Source organism: Girardinichthys multiradiatus, chromosome 7 (genome assembly GCF_021462225.1).
Source record: "Girardinichthys multiradiatus isolate DD_20200921_A chromosome 7, DD_fGirMul_XY1, whole genome shotgun sequence".
Classification (NCBI taxonomy): domain Eukaryota; kingdom Metazoa; phylum Chordata; class Actinopteri; order Cyprinodontiformes; family Goodeidae; genus Girardinichthys; species Girardinichthys multiradiatus.
This window is the reverse complement of record NC_061800.1, coordinates 1,983,298-2,004,457: the sequence shown is the minus strand read 5'-3', so window position 1 is coordinate 2,004,457 and position 21,160 is coordinate 1,983,298. Positions and strand designations below refer to the sequence as shown.

Below are 21,160 nucleotides of genomic sequence, written 5' to 3'. Positions count from 1 at the left end.
AGACTACCTGCAAACATGTGAGACTGAAGGGTTGTGAGTCTAACCAGGTAGTCAGCAGCACAGGATCACCACAGGGGACTATTCTCTCACCATTCCTTTTCACTCTGTACACCTCAGACTTCCAGTACAAGACAGACTTCTGTCATTTGCAGAAATACTCAAATGATTATGCAGTTGTGGGGTGGATCTGAGATGGACAAGAAGATGAGTATAGGGAGCTGTGTGGATGTGGAAACAATCATTTCATCTTGAACGTGAATAAAACAAAGGAGATGATTGTAGATTTTAAGAGAAACAAGAATGGTGCAAACACTATTTCCATCATGGGAGAAGAAGTGGAGGTGCCGGAGGAGTATAAATACCTCCTTGTTCACCTGGACAACAGACTGAAGTGGTGATGCAACTGTGAAATCATCTACAAGAAGGGACAGAGCAGACTGTACTTCTTGGTAAAGCTCATGACCTTCGGGGTTTGCACCAAGATTCTGCATATCTTCCATAGGCCTGTTGTGGAGAGTGGGATCTCTTCTACTGGGGTCACAGCATCAGAGGCAAGGACTTAAAAAAGCTCAACAAGCTGATAAAGAAGGCTGGCTCTGTTCTGGGAACCTCTGGGATAATTGTGAAAAGAAGGATTCTTCATAAAATGAAGAACATTATGGAGAACCCTGGGCATCCTCTCCATGGAACTGCACAGAATGACAACAGTGTCTTTCAGTCAGAGGCTTCTTCAGATCTGCTGTAAGACAGACCGCTACAGGAGATCTTTCCTGCCCACAGCCATCAGCATCTACAACGGCTCTTTGAAGAAACCTGTATAATATGAGCTACAACAACATTTAATTTCCCTTTGGGATTGATAAAGTATTTCTGAATGTGAATTGAATTGAGCCCCTTGGGACCTCACCGGAGAAACACTAGAAACCCTCTTTTCACATCCAGTAGGTCACAGCAAAAGCTAAGCCAGTAGCAATGTCTAGGAGAGACACGGTTAACACTGAAAGACAGGGCCAGGTGGATCATCTGTATAAGGTGAGCATTAAGTTGTTGGCAGCAGCAGCTTGGCCGATGCTGCCCTCCAGGAAGGTGCCACAGTATAACATTGAGCCAGGGCAGATGTAGCTTCTAGGAAGAGAAAAAAACAGAGAGAGAACCTAAAGTTAAAAGCTTCAATAACAGCAAATAATGCAAAATTGAAGATTAGTATGAGAATGTAGCAGAGAGAGTGAAAGTGGTCACTCCAGCAGCCTAAGCCTATAGCAGCATATATGGTAAAATGGACTGAACTTATATAACACCTTTCCAGTCATACAGAGCACAAAGCCCTTTAGAGCCACATTCACCCAATCTCACTAACACATTCATACACCGATAGGTAGGCAACTCGAGGTCAATGTGCCCCTGGGCAAGGGGCATATGGCAGGAGGAAGCTGGAATTGAACCCACAACCTTCTGATTGCAAGACAACTACAGTCACCTCATAACTACAGAGATAACTCAGAATAACCTGAGCCACTCTTAAAAGTAGACAGGGTGTCTGCCTCACGGACTAAAACTGGGAGCTGGTTCCACAGGAGAGGGGCCTGATAACTAAAGGATCGGCCTCCCATTATACCTTTAGAGACTCTAGGAACCACCAGTAAACCATGAGTCTGAGAACAAAGTAAAATCCAGAGTAGAATTTAAAATTCTCCCTTACACATATAAAGCCATTAATTATTCAATTCAATTCAAAAATACTTTATAAATCCCAAAGGGAAATTAAATGTTGTAGCTCATATTATAAAGGTTTCTTCTAAGAGCCGTTGTAGATGCTGATGGCTGTGGGCAGGAAGGATCTCCTGTATAGATCTGTCTAACAGAACATCTGAAGAAGCCTCTGACTGAAGACACTCTGTTGTTGTAGGACAGTCTCATGAAGAGGATGCTCAGGGTTCTCCATAATGTTCTTCATTTTATGAAGAATCCTTCTTTTCACAAAGATTTCCAGAGGTTCCTGAGGAGTCCCCAGTGATCCTCACAGTGCTGCTGGTTTTGTCCAGATGACAGTGGGTTTGTTGAAGCAGGTGTATGATGGCATCTTCAACTCCAACTCCACAGTGATAAGCAAACTGAATGGGTTCCTGATAGTTTATTGTTTGCTTACTCAGGTGGGCCAACAGGAGTCTCTCTAGGTCCTTCATAATGTGGGATGTCAGAGCAACAGGTCCATAGTCATTGAGGACTGATGGGTGAGTTTCCTTTCGTACCGGAACAAGACAGGAGGTTTCAAAGTTTATTAAAAAAGGGTCAGACAGGACATGGTTATGAGGAAATATGGTTATTTCTTCACAATCAATGCCATATGTCAGCACAAGGTCCACAGAAAGAAGACAAAGGTGGGTAGGTTTGCTAATGTTTTGAGCAAAGCCAATTAAGTCTAAGATAACGTTGAAGGCTATATTTAGGCTATCAATTTCAGTGTCAAAATGAATGTTAAAATCCCCCACTATCATGACCTTAACTGTATTTAACACTAAATCATATTTGAAACATGATAACTAATCTAAAAATTGGAAAATAAGGGCCTGGTGCATGGTACAAAACAACAAAAGTGGTTTTAGTGCTTTGCAATTTGGATGAGGAAAACTAAAGATCAAGTATTCAAAAGAGTTGTAGCTATTGATTGGTCTGGGACTACAGTCAATAAATCGGACTGAAAGGGGGTTGCTACTCCACTCCTCACCCAGTATTTTAAGGTATGTGAAAAAAAAAAAAAAATAGAAGGTGATGACTCATTTACAGTACAGACCAAAAGTTTGGACACACCTTCTCATTCAAAGAGTTTTCTTTATTTTCATGACTATGAATATTGTAGCTTCACACTGAAGGCATCAAAACTATGAATTAACACATGTGGAATTACATACTGAACAAAAAAGTGTGAAACAACTGAAAATATGTCTTATATTTTAGGTTCTTCAAAGTGGGCACCTTTTACTTTGATTACTGCTCCGCACACTCTTGGCATTCTGTTGATGAGTTTCAAGAGGTAGTCACCTGAAATGGTTTTCACTTCACAGGTGTGCCCTTTCAGGTTTAATAAGTGGGATTTCAAGCCTTATAAATGGGGTTGGGACCATCAGTTGTGTTGTGCAGAGGTGGATACAGTACACAGCTGATAGTCCTACTGAATAGACTGTTAGAATTTGTATTATGGCAAGAAAAAAGCAGCTAGGTAAAGAAAAACGACTGGCCATCTTTACTTTAAGAAGTGAAGGTCAGTCAGTCCGAACAATTGGGAAAACCTTGAAAGTGTCCCCAAGTGCAGTCGCAAAAACCATCAAGCGCTACAAAGAAACTGGCTCACATGAGGACCGCCCCAGGAAAGGAAGACCAAGAGTCACCTCTGCTGGGGACGATAAGTTAATCCGAGTCACCAGCCTCAGAAATCGCAGGTTAACAGCAGCTCAGATTAGAGAACAGGTCAATGCCACACAAAGTTCTAGCAGCAGACACATCTCTAGAACAACTGTTAAGAGGAGACTGTGTGAACCAGGCCTTCATGGTAAAATAGCAGAAGAGACTTGTTTGGGCTAAAGAACACAAGGAATGGACATTAGACCAGTGGAAATCTGTGCTTTGGTCTGATGAGTCCAAGTTTGAGCTCTTTGGTTCCAACCACCATGTCTTTGTGCGGCGCAGAAGAGGTGAACGGATGGACTCTACATGCCTGGTTCCCACCGTGAAGCATGGAGGAGGAGCTGTGATGGTGTGGGGCTGCTTTGCTGGTGACACTGTTGGGGATTTATTCAAAATTGAAGGCATACTGAACCAGCATGGCTACCACAGCATCTTGCAGTGGCATGCTATTCCATCCGGTTTGCGATTAGTTGGACCATCATTTATTTTTCAACAGGACAATGACCCAAACACACCTCCAGGCTGTGTAAGGGCTATTTGACCAAGAAGGAGAGTGATGGGGTGCTACGCCAGATGACCTGGCCTCCACAGTCACCGGACCTGAACCCAATCGAGATGGTTTGGGGTGAGCTGGACCGCAGAGTGAAGGCAAAAGGCCCAACAAGTGCTAAGCATCTCTGGCAACTCCTTCAAGACTGTTGGAAAACCATTTCAGGTGACTACCTCTTGAAGCTCATCAACCAAGAGTGTGCGGAGCAGTAATCAAAGCAAAAGGTGGCTTCTTTGAAGAACCTAGAATATAAGACATATTTTCAGTTGTTTCACACGTTTTTGTTCAGTATATAATTCCACATGTGTTAATTCATAGTTTTGATGCCTTCAGTGTGAAACTACAATATTCATAGTCATGAAAATAAAGAAAACTCTTTGAATGAGAAGGTGTGTCCAAACCTATGGTCTGTACTGTATGTTAACATAATCCTCTTGCTGCAGCCAGGTTTCTGTGAAACCGAATAAACCAATCTGATTGTCAAAAATCAAGTTATTAGCTAATAAAGTCTTTGAAGAGAGAGATCTTATGTTCAATAAGTCACATTTAATTGTTTTATTTTTCTTTTCAGTCTAAATTGTGTTTATGAGATGTTCATGCTTTCCTTCTGTTAGATAATTTTTAATCTATTCAATTTTGGCCATGTCAAAAACACTATCTTAATAGGGTAATGGGTGGCTAACAGTACAAAAGCTGCAGAGAGGAGTGTTAAACTATGACTCTGCCTACTGGTCCGAACGCTGGGCTGTCAGAGTTTTGGAGAACTAATAAATTCGGCCAAATTCCTAGAAAGAAGAGCTGCTCCATCCAAAGTAGGATAAATGCAGTCACTCCAGACCACACAAGGTTTTCCCCAAAATGTTCGCCAATTTTTCAATGTAGCCCACATCTTTTTTAGGACACCACCTAGACAGCCAGCAGTTGAATGATAGCATGCAGCTAAACATGTCACTGGTCAGATCAGGGAGGGGACCAGAGAAAATTACAAAGTTGTTTTGGCAAACTTACACAACGAAGGAACACAACATTTGGTGGTGTCTGATTGGTGTAACCAGGTGTCACTACCGGCAGCATGAATAACAATCTTACTGTATTTAAGCTTATCCTTAGTCAGCAGTTTCAGGTAGTATTTTCGTCGCCCATTCTAGCCCCTGGCAAACATTTGACTATGGTCGCTGGTGTCTCTACTGCCTGACTGTGGAGCTGCCAATTACCAGAGTTGGCTTCTCAGAGTATGTTGCTGAGTGGGGAAAATTTGTTAGAAACGCAGACGGGCTAGTGGTGACCTGTGGGCTGGGATCTAGGACTATGCTTTCTGTGTACCGTCACCCAGCGGTCCTGGCTGCATGGGCTCTGCTGTAGGACTCCTACAGGGAGCTACTCTTGGTGGCTAAGGGGCCTCGACTATCTGCTGGTTTTTCAACAGAGCAGAGCCGGGCCTCCAATTGCGACAAAAGCTATTTCCAAAGCTACAAAAGTGCTACATTTATTACACATACTTTACCATAATCACTAAAGGAGGCATATGAGTAACTGAAGGAGACATATTAGTAACCTCTGCAGAAGAGAGGAGGAGACTCAGAGAAAGACAGAGAAACAACAGAACTGGTAGCCTTAAGCTAGCAACCCCTAACCATTCAAAGAAAAACACGTGTGAAACACAGAGTCCCCAAACATAGAGTGCAGCAACAGAAATTATGTTTTAATGTGCTTATGTGTTACAATAAGTCAGAGATTTTACAGTAAAGAGAAATCAGATCAAATTGAGAGAGCCTACAAGCACCAAACAATCCACCGAGTGCAACATTGAAAACAGAAAATGTTTGCTCGACAAACTCCTTTTGGCAGACCGGCTCCACCTTCTCCTTAAGACAGCAGAAGTGTGCACCCTCAGTGTGGAGATTGTCACAAGACAGTTCTCCCATGTTTTCAGTATTGTCGTAACTCACCAAAGGGCAGGTCATGTCAACCTACGCCTACGACTCTCCTGTACGGGGCCATTGAGGCTACAAAGCCACACTCAACACCCACCAAAAGGTGGCATATTGGCCTCCAACATCTCACAACACCCGGGTCTCAATCTCAAGGATGCTTAACCTGCTGCCAGTTTGATAGACATTTTTTACATCTATTGTTAAAATAGCACATTATAATATATCAGAATCAGAATCAGAATCAGAAAAGCTTTATTGCCAAGTACGTTTTTGGACATACAAGGAATTTGTTTTGGCGTAGTCAGTGCAATACAATACAAATTAAACAGTATAAACATATCTACAATATAATATAAATATATGTGCACAGTTTTAAGTGAGTGAGAGTAAGTATAGAGCAGTACAAGATGCAAGAGCAATACAACAGTGCAGATGATCGGTGTGCAAGTATGGCAGGAGTCCAAGCTGAGCGTTAATGTAACGCATAGAGTTTTGGTCTCCTGCCAGAGGGGAGAGTTTCAAAGAGTCTGCGACCGGGGTGGGAGGGATCAGCCAGAATCTTCCCTGCCCGCTTCAGGGTCCTGGAGGTGTACAGTTCCTGGAGCGACAGTAGACTGCAGCCAATCACCTTCTCAGCAGACCGAATGACACGCTGCAGCCTGCCCTTATCCTTGGCTGTAGCAGCGGCGTACCAGATGGTGATGGAGGAGGTGAGGATGGACTCAATGATGGCTGTGTAGAAGTGCACCATCATAGTCTTTGGCAGGTTGAATTTTTTCAGCTGCCGCAGGAAGAACATCCTCTGCTGGGCTTTCTTGATGAGGGAGCTGATGTTTGGCTCCCACTTGAGATCCTGGGAGATGATGGTTCCCAGGAAGCGGAAAGATTCCACAGTGTCAATTGTGGAGTCACAGAGGGTGATGGGGGCAGGTGGGGCTGGGTTCTGCCTGAAGTCCACAACCATCTCCACTGTCTTTAGAGCGTTGAGCTCAAGGTTGTTCTGGCTGCACCAGTCCAACAGATGGTCCACCTCCCATCTGTACGCGGACTCGTCACCATCAGAGATGAGTCCGATCAGGGTGGTGTCGTCCGCAAACTTCAGAAGCTTGACAGACTGGTGACTGGAGGTGCAGCTGTTGGTGTACAGGGAGAAGAGCAGAGGAGAGAGAACACAGCCTTGGGGGGAACCGGTGCATGTTTACACAGTGATAGACTTGAACATAAACCTGATACTGTCCACTAATTGACCCCCTACATGCAGTTATCAGATGTGCACCCAGTTAGAGCAAATTATGCTATTTTTAGCTTTAGATTGAGTCCGGTAACAACGTTATTACATATTATAAACATTAGAATATCATGCACCACTGTCCAAGAAACATTAGCATAGTTTATCACTAAGCTAAAACCTTTTTACTTACCTCCATGTGCTGAGTAGGTTCAATGTTCAGTTTTTAAACAAATTAAGTTCTCCTTGGGCAAACTGAGTTTACACTGTATAATAAAGATATTGCCTTTAATGTACTTATAGTTAAACTGGTCCTTGAAGTCTGGCCATGGCTTTTCTCCTTTTTCTTGGAGGTCAACTTCAACTGGGTCTGATGGGTTTTTAAAGCGCCTCTGGCTTTCGATTGATGTGCCTCCATGTTGGGATCTGATTACTAACCCAGCCATGGATCACTGCTGTGTTTTTTTTTATTATTTTAATTTCGTACCTTTTTCCATTACAGATGGTATTCCAAATATGACAGAGTAAAATACTTAAATCAAACATACTGAAGTAAAAGTAAAGGTTCAGCTACTACTACTTTAAAAAGTGCAAATAACAGACAAATTCTACTTAATTGCACAAATGCAATTAAATATAATTCATTACTTTCCATCCCTGCTGGCTTCAGTACATCTTTAATTTCCCTTTGGATTAATAAATTATTTCTGAATTTAATTTAGTACAAGTCAGACATTTTTAAATGCTTTGCTGCACTTTCCTAGAGGGCTTTCTTTTTTAAATTCTCAACATGTTAGCGCCACCTTTACGTTTCCTAATTTGCTTTTGCTTCTCCATCTTCACGGCTAATGCGGACTTATTTAATGTTGCTTATAGTGTCGGTGATTGACAGGCAATGTTCCATGGAGCAATGCCACGACGAGTTAGAGCCACGGCACTGCACATCTCTCTGTTGGATAGAGAGACAAACAGGACGATTTTACCAGTTGTTTAGACAAAATGTCACTTCCTTGACCAGAAAATGTGTATGTCAGGATGTTCATGCCTGCATTAGTAGTTTGAGGCCCAGAACTGTCTCTGTGATGCACAAACTTCAGCTGAAGTGTTGGTCTCAGATGGAAGCTGTGGCTGTGTGTTTTTCAGCACCAAGGCAGCTGTACGGTGTACATTTAGGCCATCCTCAGGTCTCAGAAAAAAAGGCATCAGGTCTCAAAAAAGGCATCAGACTAAAACGTTTCAGACACTTCCTGCATATGACGCAAATACATCATCGACATGCGACATTGGCAGAGCGTAAGGTTAATGATGTCACCAAAAAAACTGTTCAGGCTCAGCAAGTTGCTCTTCCTTTTCTCTGTACTTTTGCTACAGTTGTGTTAAGTTGCGTTCAAGTTGTGAATTTTAAATAGCGAAAAATTATAGAAGCAAAACTAATTTTGTATGATAAACCAAATCAGTGGCAATGTTTTTGTTTGGCTAATTCATTCTAGCTAGTCTCAGTGGCTAGTAAGTAATTGCCTTGTAAACTTTATAGGAAATGGACAAGCTAAAAGCCAACAGTGAGAGGCAAGGCCACTACCACACCTGGGCCAGTCTAACCACTTGTCCCTGTTTTTGATTCCTGGTTATGTCCTCCTCAGAATATCTGCTCTTAACATCATAACAACTGTTAAAACTTGACCCATTGAATCAATTCAATTCAATAATATAGCGCCAATTCACAATACATGTTGTCTCAAGGCACTTTACAAAGTCAATTCAATCCATTCATACAGATTTTAAGTCAGGTTTATACATTCCAATTAATCCTAACTATCAAACAGTGCAGTTGGATTCAGCTTATTGTTGAGATTGTTTAAAAGTTTTTCTATCTAAGGGAAACCCAGCAGATTGCATGTAGTCAGTGACTTGCAGCATTCACTTTTCCTGGATGAGCATGTGGAGAGAGTGGACAGTGGTCTTTGCATTGACTTTGCACTAATACCTCATACTAAGCATACACGAAGCAACAGTTGAGAGGATGCCTCCCAACAGCTGCAGGACTGATTTAACAAGACCAATAAGCCCTGGATAATGGAGGAGATAGTGGCTCAGTTGGTACAGTGCACCCACCATGTGCAGAGGTTATAGTCCATGACGCGGTTGTCCTGGGTTCGATTGCCGGTCTCAGGCCGTTTGCTGCATGTCTCCCCCTTCTATCTCCACCTTCTTTCCTGTCTGATTACTGTACAATAAAGGCCACTAATGCCAAAACAATCTAAAAAATAAAATTAAGCCTGGATGACCACAGAGGTCCAGCAGCTTTAGGTCAGGCAATAAGTGTCTCTACAGCACACCCTGAGCAAACCTCAAGAGAGGTATCAAAAAGGCCATGTTGGACTATAGGAGGAGGTACAAGGACCACATGCATGGCAACAACAGCGGGCGGGTGTGGCAGGGGATTCAGTAACTCATTAACTACAACATCCAAACCTCAGTGCTGCTGACATTGATGCCTCTCTGTCAAAGAAGCTGAATCTCTTTTTTTGCCGCTCTAAGATGGTGCCACCACTAGCAGCTGCACTACACTATAGCCCAGAGCAGCGTCATCCTCACTGTGTAGGAGCATGAGGTGAGGAGCACACTGCAGGCGAACAACTTGAGGAAGGCTGCTGGACCCGACAGTATCCCAGAACAGGTGCTGAGGGACTGCGCTAACCAGCTGGCTAGAATCCTCACCAGGACTTTTCACCTTTCCCTGTGCCAATCCAATGTCTCACCCTGTCTGAAATCCTCCATCATTGTCCCCTTGTCCAAGAAAGCCCACATTTCCAGCCGTCCAGTTGCACTGACACCAGTGGTCATATAACATCTTTCTTCTTTTGAAGTTTCAACCTCACCACTGTGCCTACAGGTACAGGTACACTGAGGATGCAGTAGCCACAGCCCTCAATGTTGCACTGTCCCATCTAGAACAGGGGAGGTAGATGGACAAACTGAGGGACACTGGACTGCCACTGTCCACATGCATGTAGATCCACAGCTTCCTGTCAGGTCACAGCCAGAGGGTCAGACTGGGTCAACATCTTCGGCCCTCAGTACTGGCTCTCCACAAGGTTGTTTGTTGAGCCCCCATGTCTACACTCACTACACCTTGGACTGCACCCTCATTCACCACAACACCCGTTGGTGCTCAAAGTGCATATGCACTATATGCAGCACATGGGGCGTTGTGCTAGAGGGGGCACCAAAGTGATGGTGGGAAAATTATTTTTAGTCGGCATTTTCTGTATTTAACAGCTGTTTGAGCATGTACAAACTGTATGATCAGTAACTGAGGCACGTAACTGATTATGCACCTCTCACGCCCCGCCCAACTACTGAAAGCCTAACTACCTTCAACTATATTTGGTAACAAATGAAATATACTGTTTTATCATTACTACAGTCATGTGTTTCCATTACTTATGATGTGGAGATCAAGTAAGAAAAAGGAAACTAAATATACAAATCACCAGCTCATGGTAAAAACCTAGCTTCATTATCCATATCCATTATGGTTATTATTATGGTTATTAAGTAAAAAGAGCTAACAGAAAATGTCCAAAACAACAAAGCTAATTAACAAATTCTTATGGAACAGTATACACAACCCACCGGTCTTATGGACGCACACTCTCAAAGATACTACATAAACTTTATCCAAATTCTGCTTCTTACAATTCTCACTGCTTAGTTTACATTTGCTTTGAACATTGTTTACCAACGGGTCGCGGCTCTAGTGGTGAGCTCAAAACTGCCTCACAGTTCTGCCTTCAGAACTTTAATATTAGAATATAATCTATTCATGCAACTGCTTCAATATTTCTGTTGTATATAAATTATGTATTGCTCATGCAAAGACCAGATTGCTTTTTTTCTCAATTTCGTTGTACATGTGACAATGACAATAAAGCATATTCTGATTCTGATGTAAAGAACAAAACAAGAAACCATAATAAAATACAGCGGTTGGACAATGAAACTGAAACACCTGGTTTTAGACCACAATAATTTATTAGTATGGTGTAGGACCCCCTTTTGCGGCCAATACAGCGTCAATTCGTCTTGGGAATGACATATACAAGTCCTGCACAGTGGTCAGAGGGATTTTAAGCCATTCTTCTTGCAGGATAGTGGCCAGGTCACTACGTGATACTGGTGGAGGAAAACGTTTCCTGACTTGCTCCTCCAAAACACCCCAAAGTGGTTCAATAATATTTAGATCTGGTGATTGTGCAGGCCATGGGAGATGTTCAACTTCACTTTCATGTTCATCAAACCAATCTTTCACCAGTCTTGCTGTGTGTATTGGTGCATTGTCATCCTGATACACGGCACCGCCTTCAGGAATACAATGTTTGAACCATTGGATGCACATGGTCCTCAAGAATGGTTCGGTAGTCCTTGGCAGTGATGCGCCCATTTAGCACAAGTATTGGGCCAAGGGAATGCCATGATATGGCAGCCCAAACCATCACTGATCCACCCCCATGCTTCACTCTGGGCATGCAACAGTCTGGGTGGTACGCTTCTTTGGGGCTTCTCCACACCGTAACTCTCCTGGATGTGGGGAAAACCGTAAAGGTGGACTCATCAGAGAACAATACATGTTTCACATTGTCCACAGCCCAAGATTTGCACTCCTTGCACCATTGAAACTGACGTTTGGCATTGGCATGAGTGACCAAAGGTTTGGCTATAGCAGCCCGGCCGTGTATATTGACTCTGTGGAGCTCCCGACGGACAGTTCTGGTGGAAACAGGAGAGTTTAGGTGCACATTTAATTCTGCCGTGATTTGGGCAGCCGTGGTTTTATGTTTTTTGGATACAATCTGGGTTAGCACCCGAACATCCCTTTCAGACAGCTTCTTCTTGCGTCCACAGTTAATCCTGTTGGATGTGGTTCGTCCTTCTTGGTGGTATGCTGACATTAACCTGGATACCGTGGCTCTTGATGCATCACAAAGACTTGCTGTCTTGGTCACAGATGCGCCAGCAAGACCTGCACCAACAATTTGTTCTCTTTTGAACTCTGGTATGTCACCCATAATGTTGTGTGCATTTCAATATTTTGAGCAAAACTGTGCTCTTACCCTGCTAATTGAACCTTCACACTATGCTCTTACTGGTGCAATGTGCAATCAATGAAGACTGGCTACCAGGCTGGTCCAATTTAGCCCTTGAAACCTCCCACACTAAAATGACAGGTGTTTCAGTTTCATTGTCCAACCCCTGTAGATGAATGTTCATTTAAGATGTAGGGATTCAAAATGGCTTTCAATATAGTGTCTCATTAATTCATGTCTGTTTTTTAGGTTCTGGTAAAATATGGTTGGATGAGCTGCAGTGCACAGGAGCAGAGTCTGATATCTTTGACTGTCCACACACTCAAGTTGGTGTTCACAACTGTAATCATGATGAGGATGCAGGAGTGTACTGTATGTAGAGACAGAAGATTAACTGCAAAAGCCAAGTTAATTGTCTCTTTATTACATTACACTGCATCATGTATCAGGATATTTCATATTATTTTCTTGTCATGTCAGTTGAGTTATACATCTTTCAGCCATAAGACTAGACACACCTTCTTAGTTGGAGTAGGTCTTATACATGAACAATCTCCCCCAGGAATTGGGGTTTCTTGATATCTGGGGTGTATTTGGCATTGAGCTATGAGTTGCAAATTTAAAAAAATCTTGGAGGATGATAAGCATGGCCTTCCCTATAGCTACTCCCACTTTTACACCCCACATTATGTGACATGGAACTACTGAATGATATGGTTGAAATCTGTATTGTAAAATACAAATGGCAAGACTTTATTAAAGTATTTAAAAAATATATTTATTATGCTTTCATTCAGTTATTAGAACAACAAATTTCCATTTGACTATATGAAATATTATGTGCATATTTGATTATAGTACTTTGTCAGCTGATTCAAGATTGCCACAAATGATTCATAAAAAATTTAACAAAATACTTAAAAAACAGATTAAAACAGATACATTTTGTGATGATCCTAGTCTACAGGTCCTTCTCAAAATATTAGCATATTGTGATAAAGTTCATTATTTTCCATAATGTAATGATGAAAATTTAACATTCATATATTTTAGATTCATTGCACACTAACTGAAATATTTCAGGTCTTTTACTGTCTTAATACGGATGATTTTGGCATACAGCTCAGGAAAACCCAAAATTCCTATCTCACAAAATTAGCATATCATTAAAAGGGTCTCTAAACGAGCTATGAACCTAATCATCTGAATCAACGAGTTAACTCTAAACACCTGCAAAAGATTCCTGAGGCCTTTAAAACTCCCAGCCTGGTTCATCACTCAAAACCCCAATCATGGGTAAGACTGCCGACCTGACTGCTGTCCAGAAGGCCACTATTGACACCCTCAAGCAAGAGGGTAAGACACAGAAATAAATTTCTGAACGAATAGGCTGTTCCCAGAGTGCTGTTTCAAGGCACCTCAGTGGGAAGTCTGTGGGAAGGAAAAAGTGTGGCAGAAAACGCTGCACAACGAGAAGAGGTGACCGGACCCTGAGGAAGATTGTGGAGAAGGGCCGATTCCAGACCTTGGGGGACCTGCGGAAGCAGTGGACTGAGTCTGGAGTAGAAACATCCAGAGCCACCGTGCACAGGCGTGTGCAGGAAATGGGCTACATGTGCCGCATTCCCCAGGTCAAGCCACTTTTGAACCAGAAACAGCGGCAGGAGCGCCTGACCTGGGCTACAGAGAAGCAGCACTGGACTGTTGCTCAGTGATCCAAAGTATTTTTTTCGGATGAAAGCAAATTCTGCATGTCATTCGTAAATCAAGGTGCCAGAGTCTGGAGGAAGACTGGGGAGAAGGAAATGCCAGACGTCCAGTGTCAAGTACCCACAGTCAGTGATGGTCTGGGGTGCCGTGTCAGCTGCTGATGTTGGTCCACTGTGTTTTATCAAGGGCAGGGTCAATGCAGCTAGCTATCAGGAGATTTTGGAGCACTTCATGCTTCCATCTGCTGAAAAGCTTTATGGAGATGAAGATTTCATTTTTCAGCACGACCTGGCACCTGCTCACAGTGCCAAAACCACTGGTAAATGGTTTACTGACCATGGTATCACTGTGCTCAATTGGCCTGCCAACTCTCCTGACCTGAACCCCATAGAGAATCTGTGGGATATTGTGAAGAGAACGTTGAGAGACTCAAGACCCAACACTCTGGATGAGCTAAAGGCCGCTATCGAAGCATCCTGGGCCTCCATAAGACCTCAGCAGTGCCACAAGCTGATTGCCTCCATGCCACGCCGCATTGAAGCAGTCATTTCTGCAAAAGGATTCCCGACCAAGTATTGAGTGCATAACTGTACATGATTATTTGAAGGTTGACGTTTCTTGTATTAAAAACACTTTTCTTTTATTGGTCGGATGAAATATGCTAATTTTGTGAGACAGGAATTTTGGGTTTTCATGAGCTGTATGCCACAATCATCTGTATTAAGACAATAAAAGACCTGAAATATTTCAGTTAGTGTGCAATGAATCTAAAATATATGAATGTTAAATTTTCATCATGACATTATGGAAAATAATGAACTTTATCACAATATGCTAATATTTTGAGAAGGACCTGTATTCAGTAATTATCTTTATCAGCTTCTGAAATGGCTTCTGATTAAAAAAAATCCTTTTAGCCAGCGATATTTGGGACGACATAAAATCTAAACAATAGTAGTAATTAGCATTTATTGTAAGGTGATCATCAACAGGTAAGTGGAGGGATAGGAGTTACAGAACATGTTTTCTCACACCTGTTATGATTATGGCCCGTCTGCCTGCTCTGCTCTCACTCATGCAATCAACTCATCTGCTTCACCTGTCTGCTGCTGCGCAATCACCGTCATGCCACACACCTGTGGAAGAGAGACTAAATGTACATCCTTACACCAAACGAGGTGTGAAAATTTTGACAGGTGGGCGGGACTTCCGGTGGCTGGGACATCCTAGGGCGGGACTTCCGGTGGCTGGGCCTTCCTGTGACGTAACCGGATATCATCATTAATCGGATGTTGTCATTAATCGGATGTTGTCATTAGCCAGATGTTGTCATTAATCGGATGTTGTCATTAGCCGGATGTTGTCATTAATCGGATGTTGTCATCAGAAGGATGTTGTCATTAATCAGATGTTGTCATTAACCGGATGTTGTCATTAATCGGATGTTGTCATTACAAGGAAGCGAATCTTTCTAATTGTATGTTTTTAGATGTACATGTAGTTTATCCACTTTAAAAGGTCACTCAGGTTGATGCAGGCATCACACAAAATTCTGATAAAAAGAGAGAACCTGACAGAATTGTAAATTCATTTTGTTTTAACACAGGGGTTATTTAGATGTTATTTAGAAAAGAAGGATGAATTGGCTTCTGTTGTAGAGATGATCTAAAAAACAGAGAAATAAATTAACTGAAAAAATTAAAAATAAAGGTTATAAAATCCTCAGTCACTGTTTATTGAATTAAGGCATCGCAGCTGTTTCATGTGTATTGTCTCAGTCAATATACATCCACTGTTTAATGAATAGATGACCAGACCTCAGACATCCGCAGGTGTTTCTTGCGTATTGTCTCAGACAGTCTTCACACCAACTGTAGTCAAAAAGTAATTAAGAGGAAAGTGCTATTTTCCTGGTTATAAGTCTGGAGCATTGTCTGACAATTATCATTCCCTGTTTATTGAATTAACCCGTCTGTGCTGTTGCTGAGGTGTCTCGGGGGGGTGTGGCCAACTATGCGCGCTGAAGGTAGCGTAGTCAGTCATCCCTGGTTCTATCGAGAGATACAGCACAATCTTTACTGGGAGATTGGCTTCAAATCTGGTAGCTAAAAGTTTATTTTTAACCAATTACACTGAAATATTTTTCAGAACACTTGTAAGGAGAAGCAGAAAAAAATGTCGGAAAATATTTCAGGAAACGAAGAAGGTGGTGAACATTCTGCTTCTATCGAAAGATACAACGCAATCTTCAGTAGTAAGTATTCATCTTTAAGAATTCTTTAAGTGCTTGTGGATGCTCGTTGGATAATAATAATGTTTAACTTATATTCTTTAGAACTCACGAGTGACGAGCTGGTGAATGCTATTTTGTGATTTAAAAAATAAATGAAATAAATTCAACTTACAGATTTAACAAGAGACGTATTCCTGAACGTTGGAGAGGTCAGCGTTTGTAACCGTCTGCCTCCGAAAAAATCAAAGTTGAGACGGAAACTTGTCTTTAAAAAAGACAATCCGATCCCAGCTAAAGATGAAATAGAGGGCGAAGCCATTCATGCGCCACAGTCCCCTGACCGTGCGCCGGAAAAATTAACAGCTCCGGAAGAGGAGAGTAAGTCAAAAAAAAAAATATATATATATATATATATATATATATATATATTTCTAAGCATATGTTTTCACAGGTCTATGTGATATTGCAGACTTGTTTTAACCCCTGATAAAATATTTTACAGATATATCGAATGATTTAAACCAGAATCCAAGCATCGATAACATTCAGCAGAACTGTACCAGTTCGGTGCAGGAAGAGCTGGAACCGCCCGGAACCGTTCAAATACCCCGTGTTCTATCCAAATCTTCACAGAAACAAGATTTTTTTTTTTTTTCAAAAGACCTGCATTATAAGGTAACTTTATTTTGTTTCACAGAATATCTTAAATTGAGGAAAAGACGGCGACTCTGTGCTCTCTATACCAGGGCGAGGCTTGTTAGAGGTTTATTGAATGGTAAGTTTAATTCTTCTTATACTCATTTACCTACTGAATTAATTCGCATATTTCATTAATTTATTTTTTCTTTATCTTTTCAGAGGCAACGTTGATGGTGGAGCAGATTTCATCGAGACCTGGACAGCAACAGCGCAGACAGAGAGTTCCCCTATCCTTACATGACCGTTGTAATAAAGCATCACGTTTAACGCTTCTGGCTGCATGTCAGACATTGTTACTGAAACATTGCGCTGATATCAAGGTAATTTAAACTGATCCCTGGGTCTTCTTCTTCTGATACTCATGTTAATATGGAAAGCCAGATCACACATGCGCTGAATGAGATAAGGAATGTTGTTGCTCAACTTATTGAAATTCCTGTTAATGTTGATGTAGCAGATAACATTGGGTTAAATGCATCTCCTGCCAACAGTGAAAATGTAATAAATCAAAATCTGTACGGTGACTTTTTTAGCTCATTAGAACAGGCTGTTGAAGATTTAAATAGAACACCATCTCCATCCAGCATTGTGCAAAATGAATCAGCTGACTTACAAATTCCTTCAACGTCACACGCCGCTGATCATACTGGGCAGCATGGCGGCAATTTCAATCCAGAGGTTGCAGTCAACCCTGATCAGATTGAGGGAGATCCTCCTGCGACTGTTGAACATGAACGTTTTAATAACATTGAAATAAGGAGACCTTTTACCATCCCTGCCCTGGTCATGTCCCTGATCTCGCTGCAATCTATATAAACATCATGCGTATTCTCAGTGAATTAGCCGATACTGCAAGATCTTTAGCTAGACGTAACAATGTTGTGCAGCTAGAATTAGTCGGGGAAAATCTGAACCGTAACGTCACGTTTACCATTAACGATGATGGGAATATGATTCTGCCTGCTTTTGAGAATTTTCTGGATGAGTTAGTACAGTCCATTGCTGAAATGCCTGCAGATAATAACCTGGAATTTGTTCTACAGGTAGTTAATGACCCTGCAGGAGGGTCAAAACGTAAGGTTAAAGGAACGTTAGACTGTGAACTGATTAATAAGAAAAAGCGTCACCTGTATATTGTAGATAATACCGGTAATCAGTTATGCTTTGCCATAAGTCTTGCACACGTCTCTGACTCTAACCTTACTGATAATCAGGCTTTAGAGCTGGGGAGGGAGTGGCAACGCAGGGCTGGTTTAGATAATCAGACAGCAGTAACTTTCAGCGACATTGGTAAATTTGAAAACATTCTAAAGAGAAAAATTGTAGTGTTTCACAGAACCGTTACAGGCTCTGCAGCTCTGTGTAAATTTGAGACCAGTTTCCCTGATCGATCAAACCCTCTCTTTCTGCTGTTATTTCAAGGTCACTACTATGGGATAAAAAATCTCAAGGGTTTTATAGGATCGAGATACATCTGTGCATATTGTTACGTGAGCTATGAAAAGCCAGACACACACCATTGTGAAGGCTATTGTCCGGTGTGTCACTCATACCAGTGTATGCGTGAAATTAACGAACCTGTCGCCTGTGCAGGTTGTCAGAGAATCTGTCGTAACTCTTCTTGTTTCAGTAGATACAGGGAACCCCGTAAAAGACCTAGTGCTGACAGGCCCATAAGTGACTGTGAGTTGGTAAAACTGTGCAAGGTGTGTAAAAGGATATACGTTATTCCAATCAGCAAGCAGGATAAACCACACGTCTGTAATGTAAATGCCGTATTTGCGGTGAGAATATACCTCCTGATTTAGATGTGACGTGCGATGGTCATCTGTGTTACATTCAAACCGCCCAAGCCTGTAATCAGTTAGATGATAAACTGGTTTTTTATGATTTTGAATGCTTCATTGACGAGAACGGTGTGCACATCCCCTATCTGGTCTATGTTAAAACGCTGAAAGGTGAGGAATGGCATGCTTATGGATTGACTTGCACCCAAAAATTACTTCTCCATTTCAGGAGACCGATGTACAGAGGCTTTACCTTAATAGCTCATAACGCGCGTGGATATGACAGCCACCTGATTCTCACAGCTATGCTGCAGTTAGGCATTAAACCTCATCTCATCATGCAGGGAAGTAAAGTTCTCTGTTTAACCGACCCTGATTACAGGTTAAAATACATTGATAGCCTGTCCTTCATGTGTATGAAGCTTAGTGCGATGCCGAAAGCATTAGGTTTTAGTGATAAGACCAAAGGTTTTTTCCCCCACCTATTCTCGTCTGAGCAACATCTCCAGTATGTGGGGTCTTTTCCTCCTCCATCCTCCAACGCTGTAGAATGCATGAGCCTTCAAGAACAACAGGTGTTTAACAGCTGGTACAGAGAAGCGAGCAAAGTGGTCTTTGACTTTGAGAAAGAAGCTCTTCGTTATTGTAAAAATGATGTGGACATTCTATTTCAAGGTTGTGTTAAATTCAGGGATGAGGTCTTTAAGGAGACAAGTGTGGATCTGCTTAAATGCGTCACGATAGCCTCAGCCTGCATGAAGGTTTTTGTAACCAATTTCCTTCCTCCTAAAACCTTGGCCATCCCCTCACCTCTGGACTACAGGCGTAGTAGTAAGACGTTTTCTAGCACGTCCATTCAATGCCTTGGCTGGATTTCAGACAGCAGAAAAATTGACATCGAACATGCATGGGGGAAAAGGCTGTCAAAGAATCTGTCGTAATTCCTCATGTTTCAGCAGACACAGGGAACCGCGCATCAGAAATAGTGCTGACAGACCTATGAGTGACTGTGAGTTGGTAAAACTGTGTAAAGTATGCAAACGGATATACGTTATTCCAATCAGTAAACCGAATAAACCACACGTGTGTAATGTAAAATGCAGTATTTGCGGTGAAAATGTACCCCCTAGCCTAGACATTACATGTGATGATCATAAGTGTTACATTCAGCCTTGCAGTGCAATTAATCAGCTTGATGATAAACTGATTTTTTATGATTTCGAATGCCTCGTCAATGAGAGCAGCGTGCATACCCCCTTTCTGGTCTGTGCTAAAACGTTGAAAGGTGATGAATGGTACGCTTATGGACTGAATTGCACCCAAAAATTTATCCTGCGTTTCAGGAGGCCGAAGTACAGAGGCTTCCCCTTAATAGCGCACAATGCGCGGGGGTACGATGGTTACCTGATCCTCAATACAATGCTGCAGTTAGGCATTAAACCTCATCTCGTCATGGTAGGAAGTAAACTTCTCTGTTTAACCGACCCTGATTACAGGTTAAAATACATTGACAGCTTGTCATTTATGTGCATAAAGCTTAGCGCCATGCCGAAAGCGTTAGGCTTTACCGATCAAAGCAAGGGTTTTTTTCCCCACCTATTTTCCTCTGAACAACGTCTCCAGTATGTGGGGCCTTTTCCTCCTCCATCCTGCTACGCTGTAGAACGCATGAGTCTTCAAGAACAACAGGTGTTTAGCAGCTGGTACAGAGAAGCAAGCAAAGAGGTCTTTGACTTTAAGAAATAAGCTATTCTTTATTGTAAAAATGACGTTGAAATTCTTTTTCAAGGATGCTTAAAATTCAGAGACGAGTTCTTTAAGGAGACAAGTGTGGATCCGTTTAAAGGTATCACAATAGCATCAGCCTGCATGAAGGTTTTTGTAACCAATTTCCTTCCTCCTCGAACCTTAGCCATTCCATCACCTCTGGACTACAGACGTAGCAGTAAAACGTTCTCCAGCACGTCCATTCAATGGCTCGGCTGGATTGCAGACAGCAGAGCCATATTTATCGAGCATGCATTAAATAGGGGTGAAAAGAAAATTGGTCCATATTCTGTGGATGGGTATGCAGATATTAACGGTGTCAAAGTTGCGTTTGAATTGTACGGCTGTTTTTTCCACGGCTGTAAAAAGTGTTACATGCCTCATGACAAATGTCCGTTGAAAGGGGTCGCATTTGAACAGTTTTACGCAGCCACTGTTGAGAGAAGCAAGGTACTCCAAACTGTGTACGGCCTTTGTCTCGAGGTCATCTGGGAGCATGAGTGGACTGAAATGAAAAAATCAGACCCAGGGGTGATCAGCTTTCTTGAGAAAGTTAATGCACCTGAACCGCTATCACCCCGAGATGCTCTGTATGGTGGACGCACCTGCCCTATGAGGTTGAGGTACACAGCGGGGCCAGGTGAAACTGTACACTATGTGGATTACACATCTCTGTACCCTTATGTAAATGCTAGCTGTGTCTTTCCCCTCGGGCACCCCACCATCATTTACAAAAATTTTGATGACCCCAGCAGCTACTTTG

The 21,160-nt window shown here is 42.1% G+C and overlaps 1 protein-coding gene and 1 long non-coding RNA gene across 4 annotated transcripts in view; both read left to right on the top strand.

Annotated features, from left to right (window-relative positions):
- Window positions 1-12,976, top strand: part of marco (macrophage receptor with collagenous structure) — a 45,741-nt gene extending 32,765 nt beyond the window's left edge. For all 3 annotated transcript variants that reach the window (XM_047369804.1, XM_047369805.1, XM_047369803.1), the window contains one exon: window positions 12,451-12,976. In XM_047369804.1, coding sequence (XP_047225760.1) covers window positions 12,451-12,581 — 131 coding nt within the window. In that variant the 3' untranslated portion in view covers window positions 12,582-12,976. The remainder of the gene's footprint in view (window positions 1-12,450) is intronic.
- Window positions 12,977-16,463: 3,487 nt separating this feature from the next.
- LOC124871007 lies at window positions 16,464-17,062 on the top strand. The gene is made up of 3 exons (XR_007038924.1): window positions 16,464-16,522; window positions 16,647-16,919; window positions 17,003-17,062. It is a non-coding gene; the product is annotated as an uncharacterized LOC124871007 (long non-coding RNA).
- The last annotated feature ends 4,098 nt before the right edge of the window (window positions 17,063-21,160 follow it).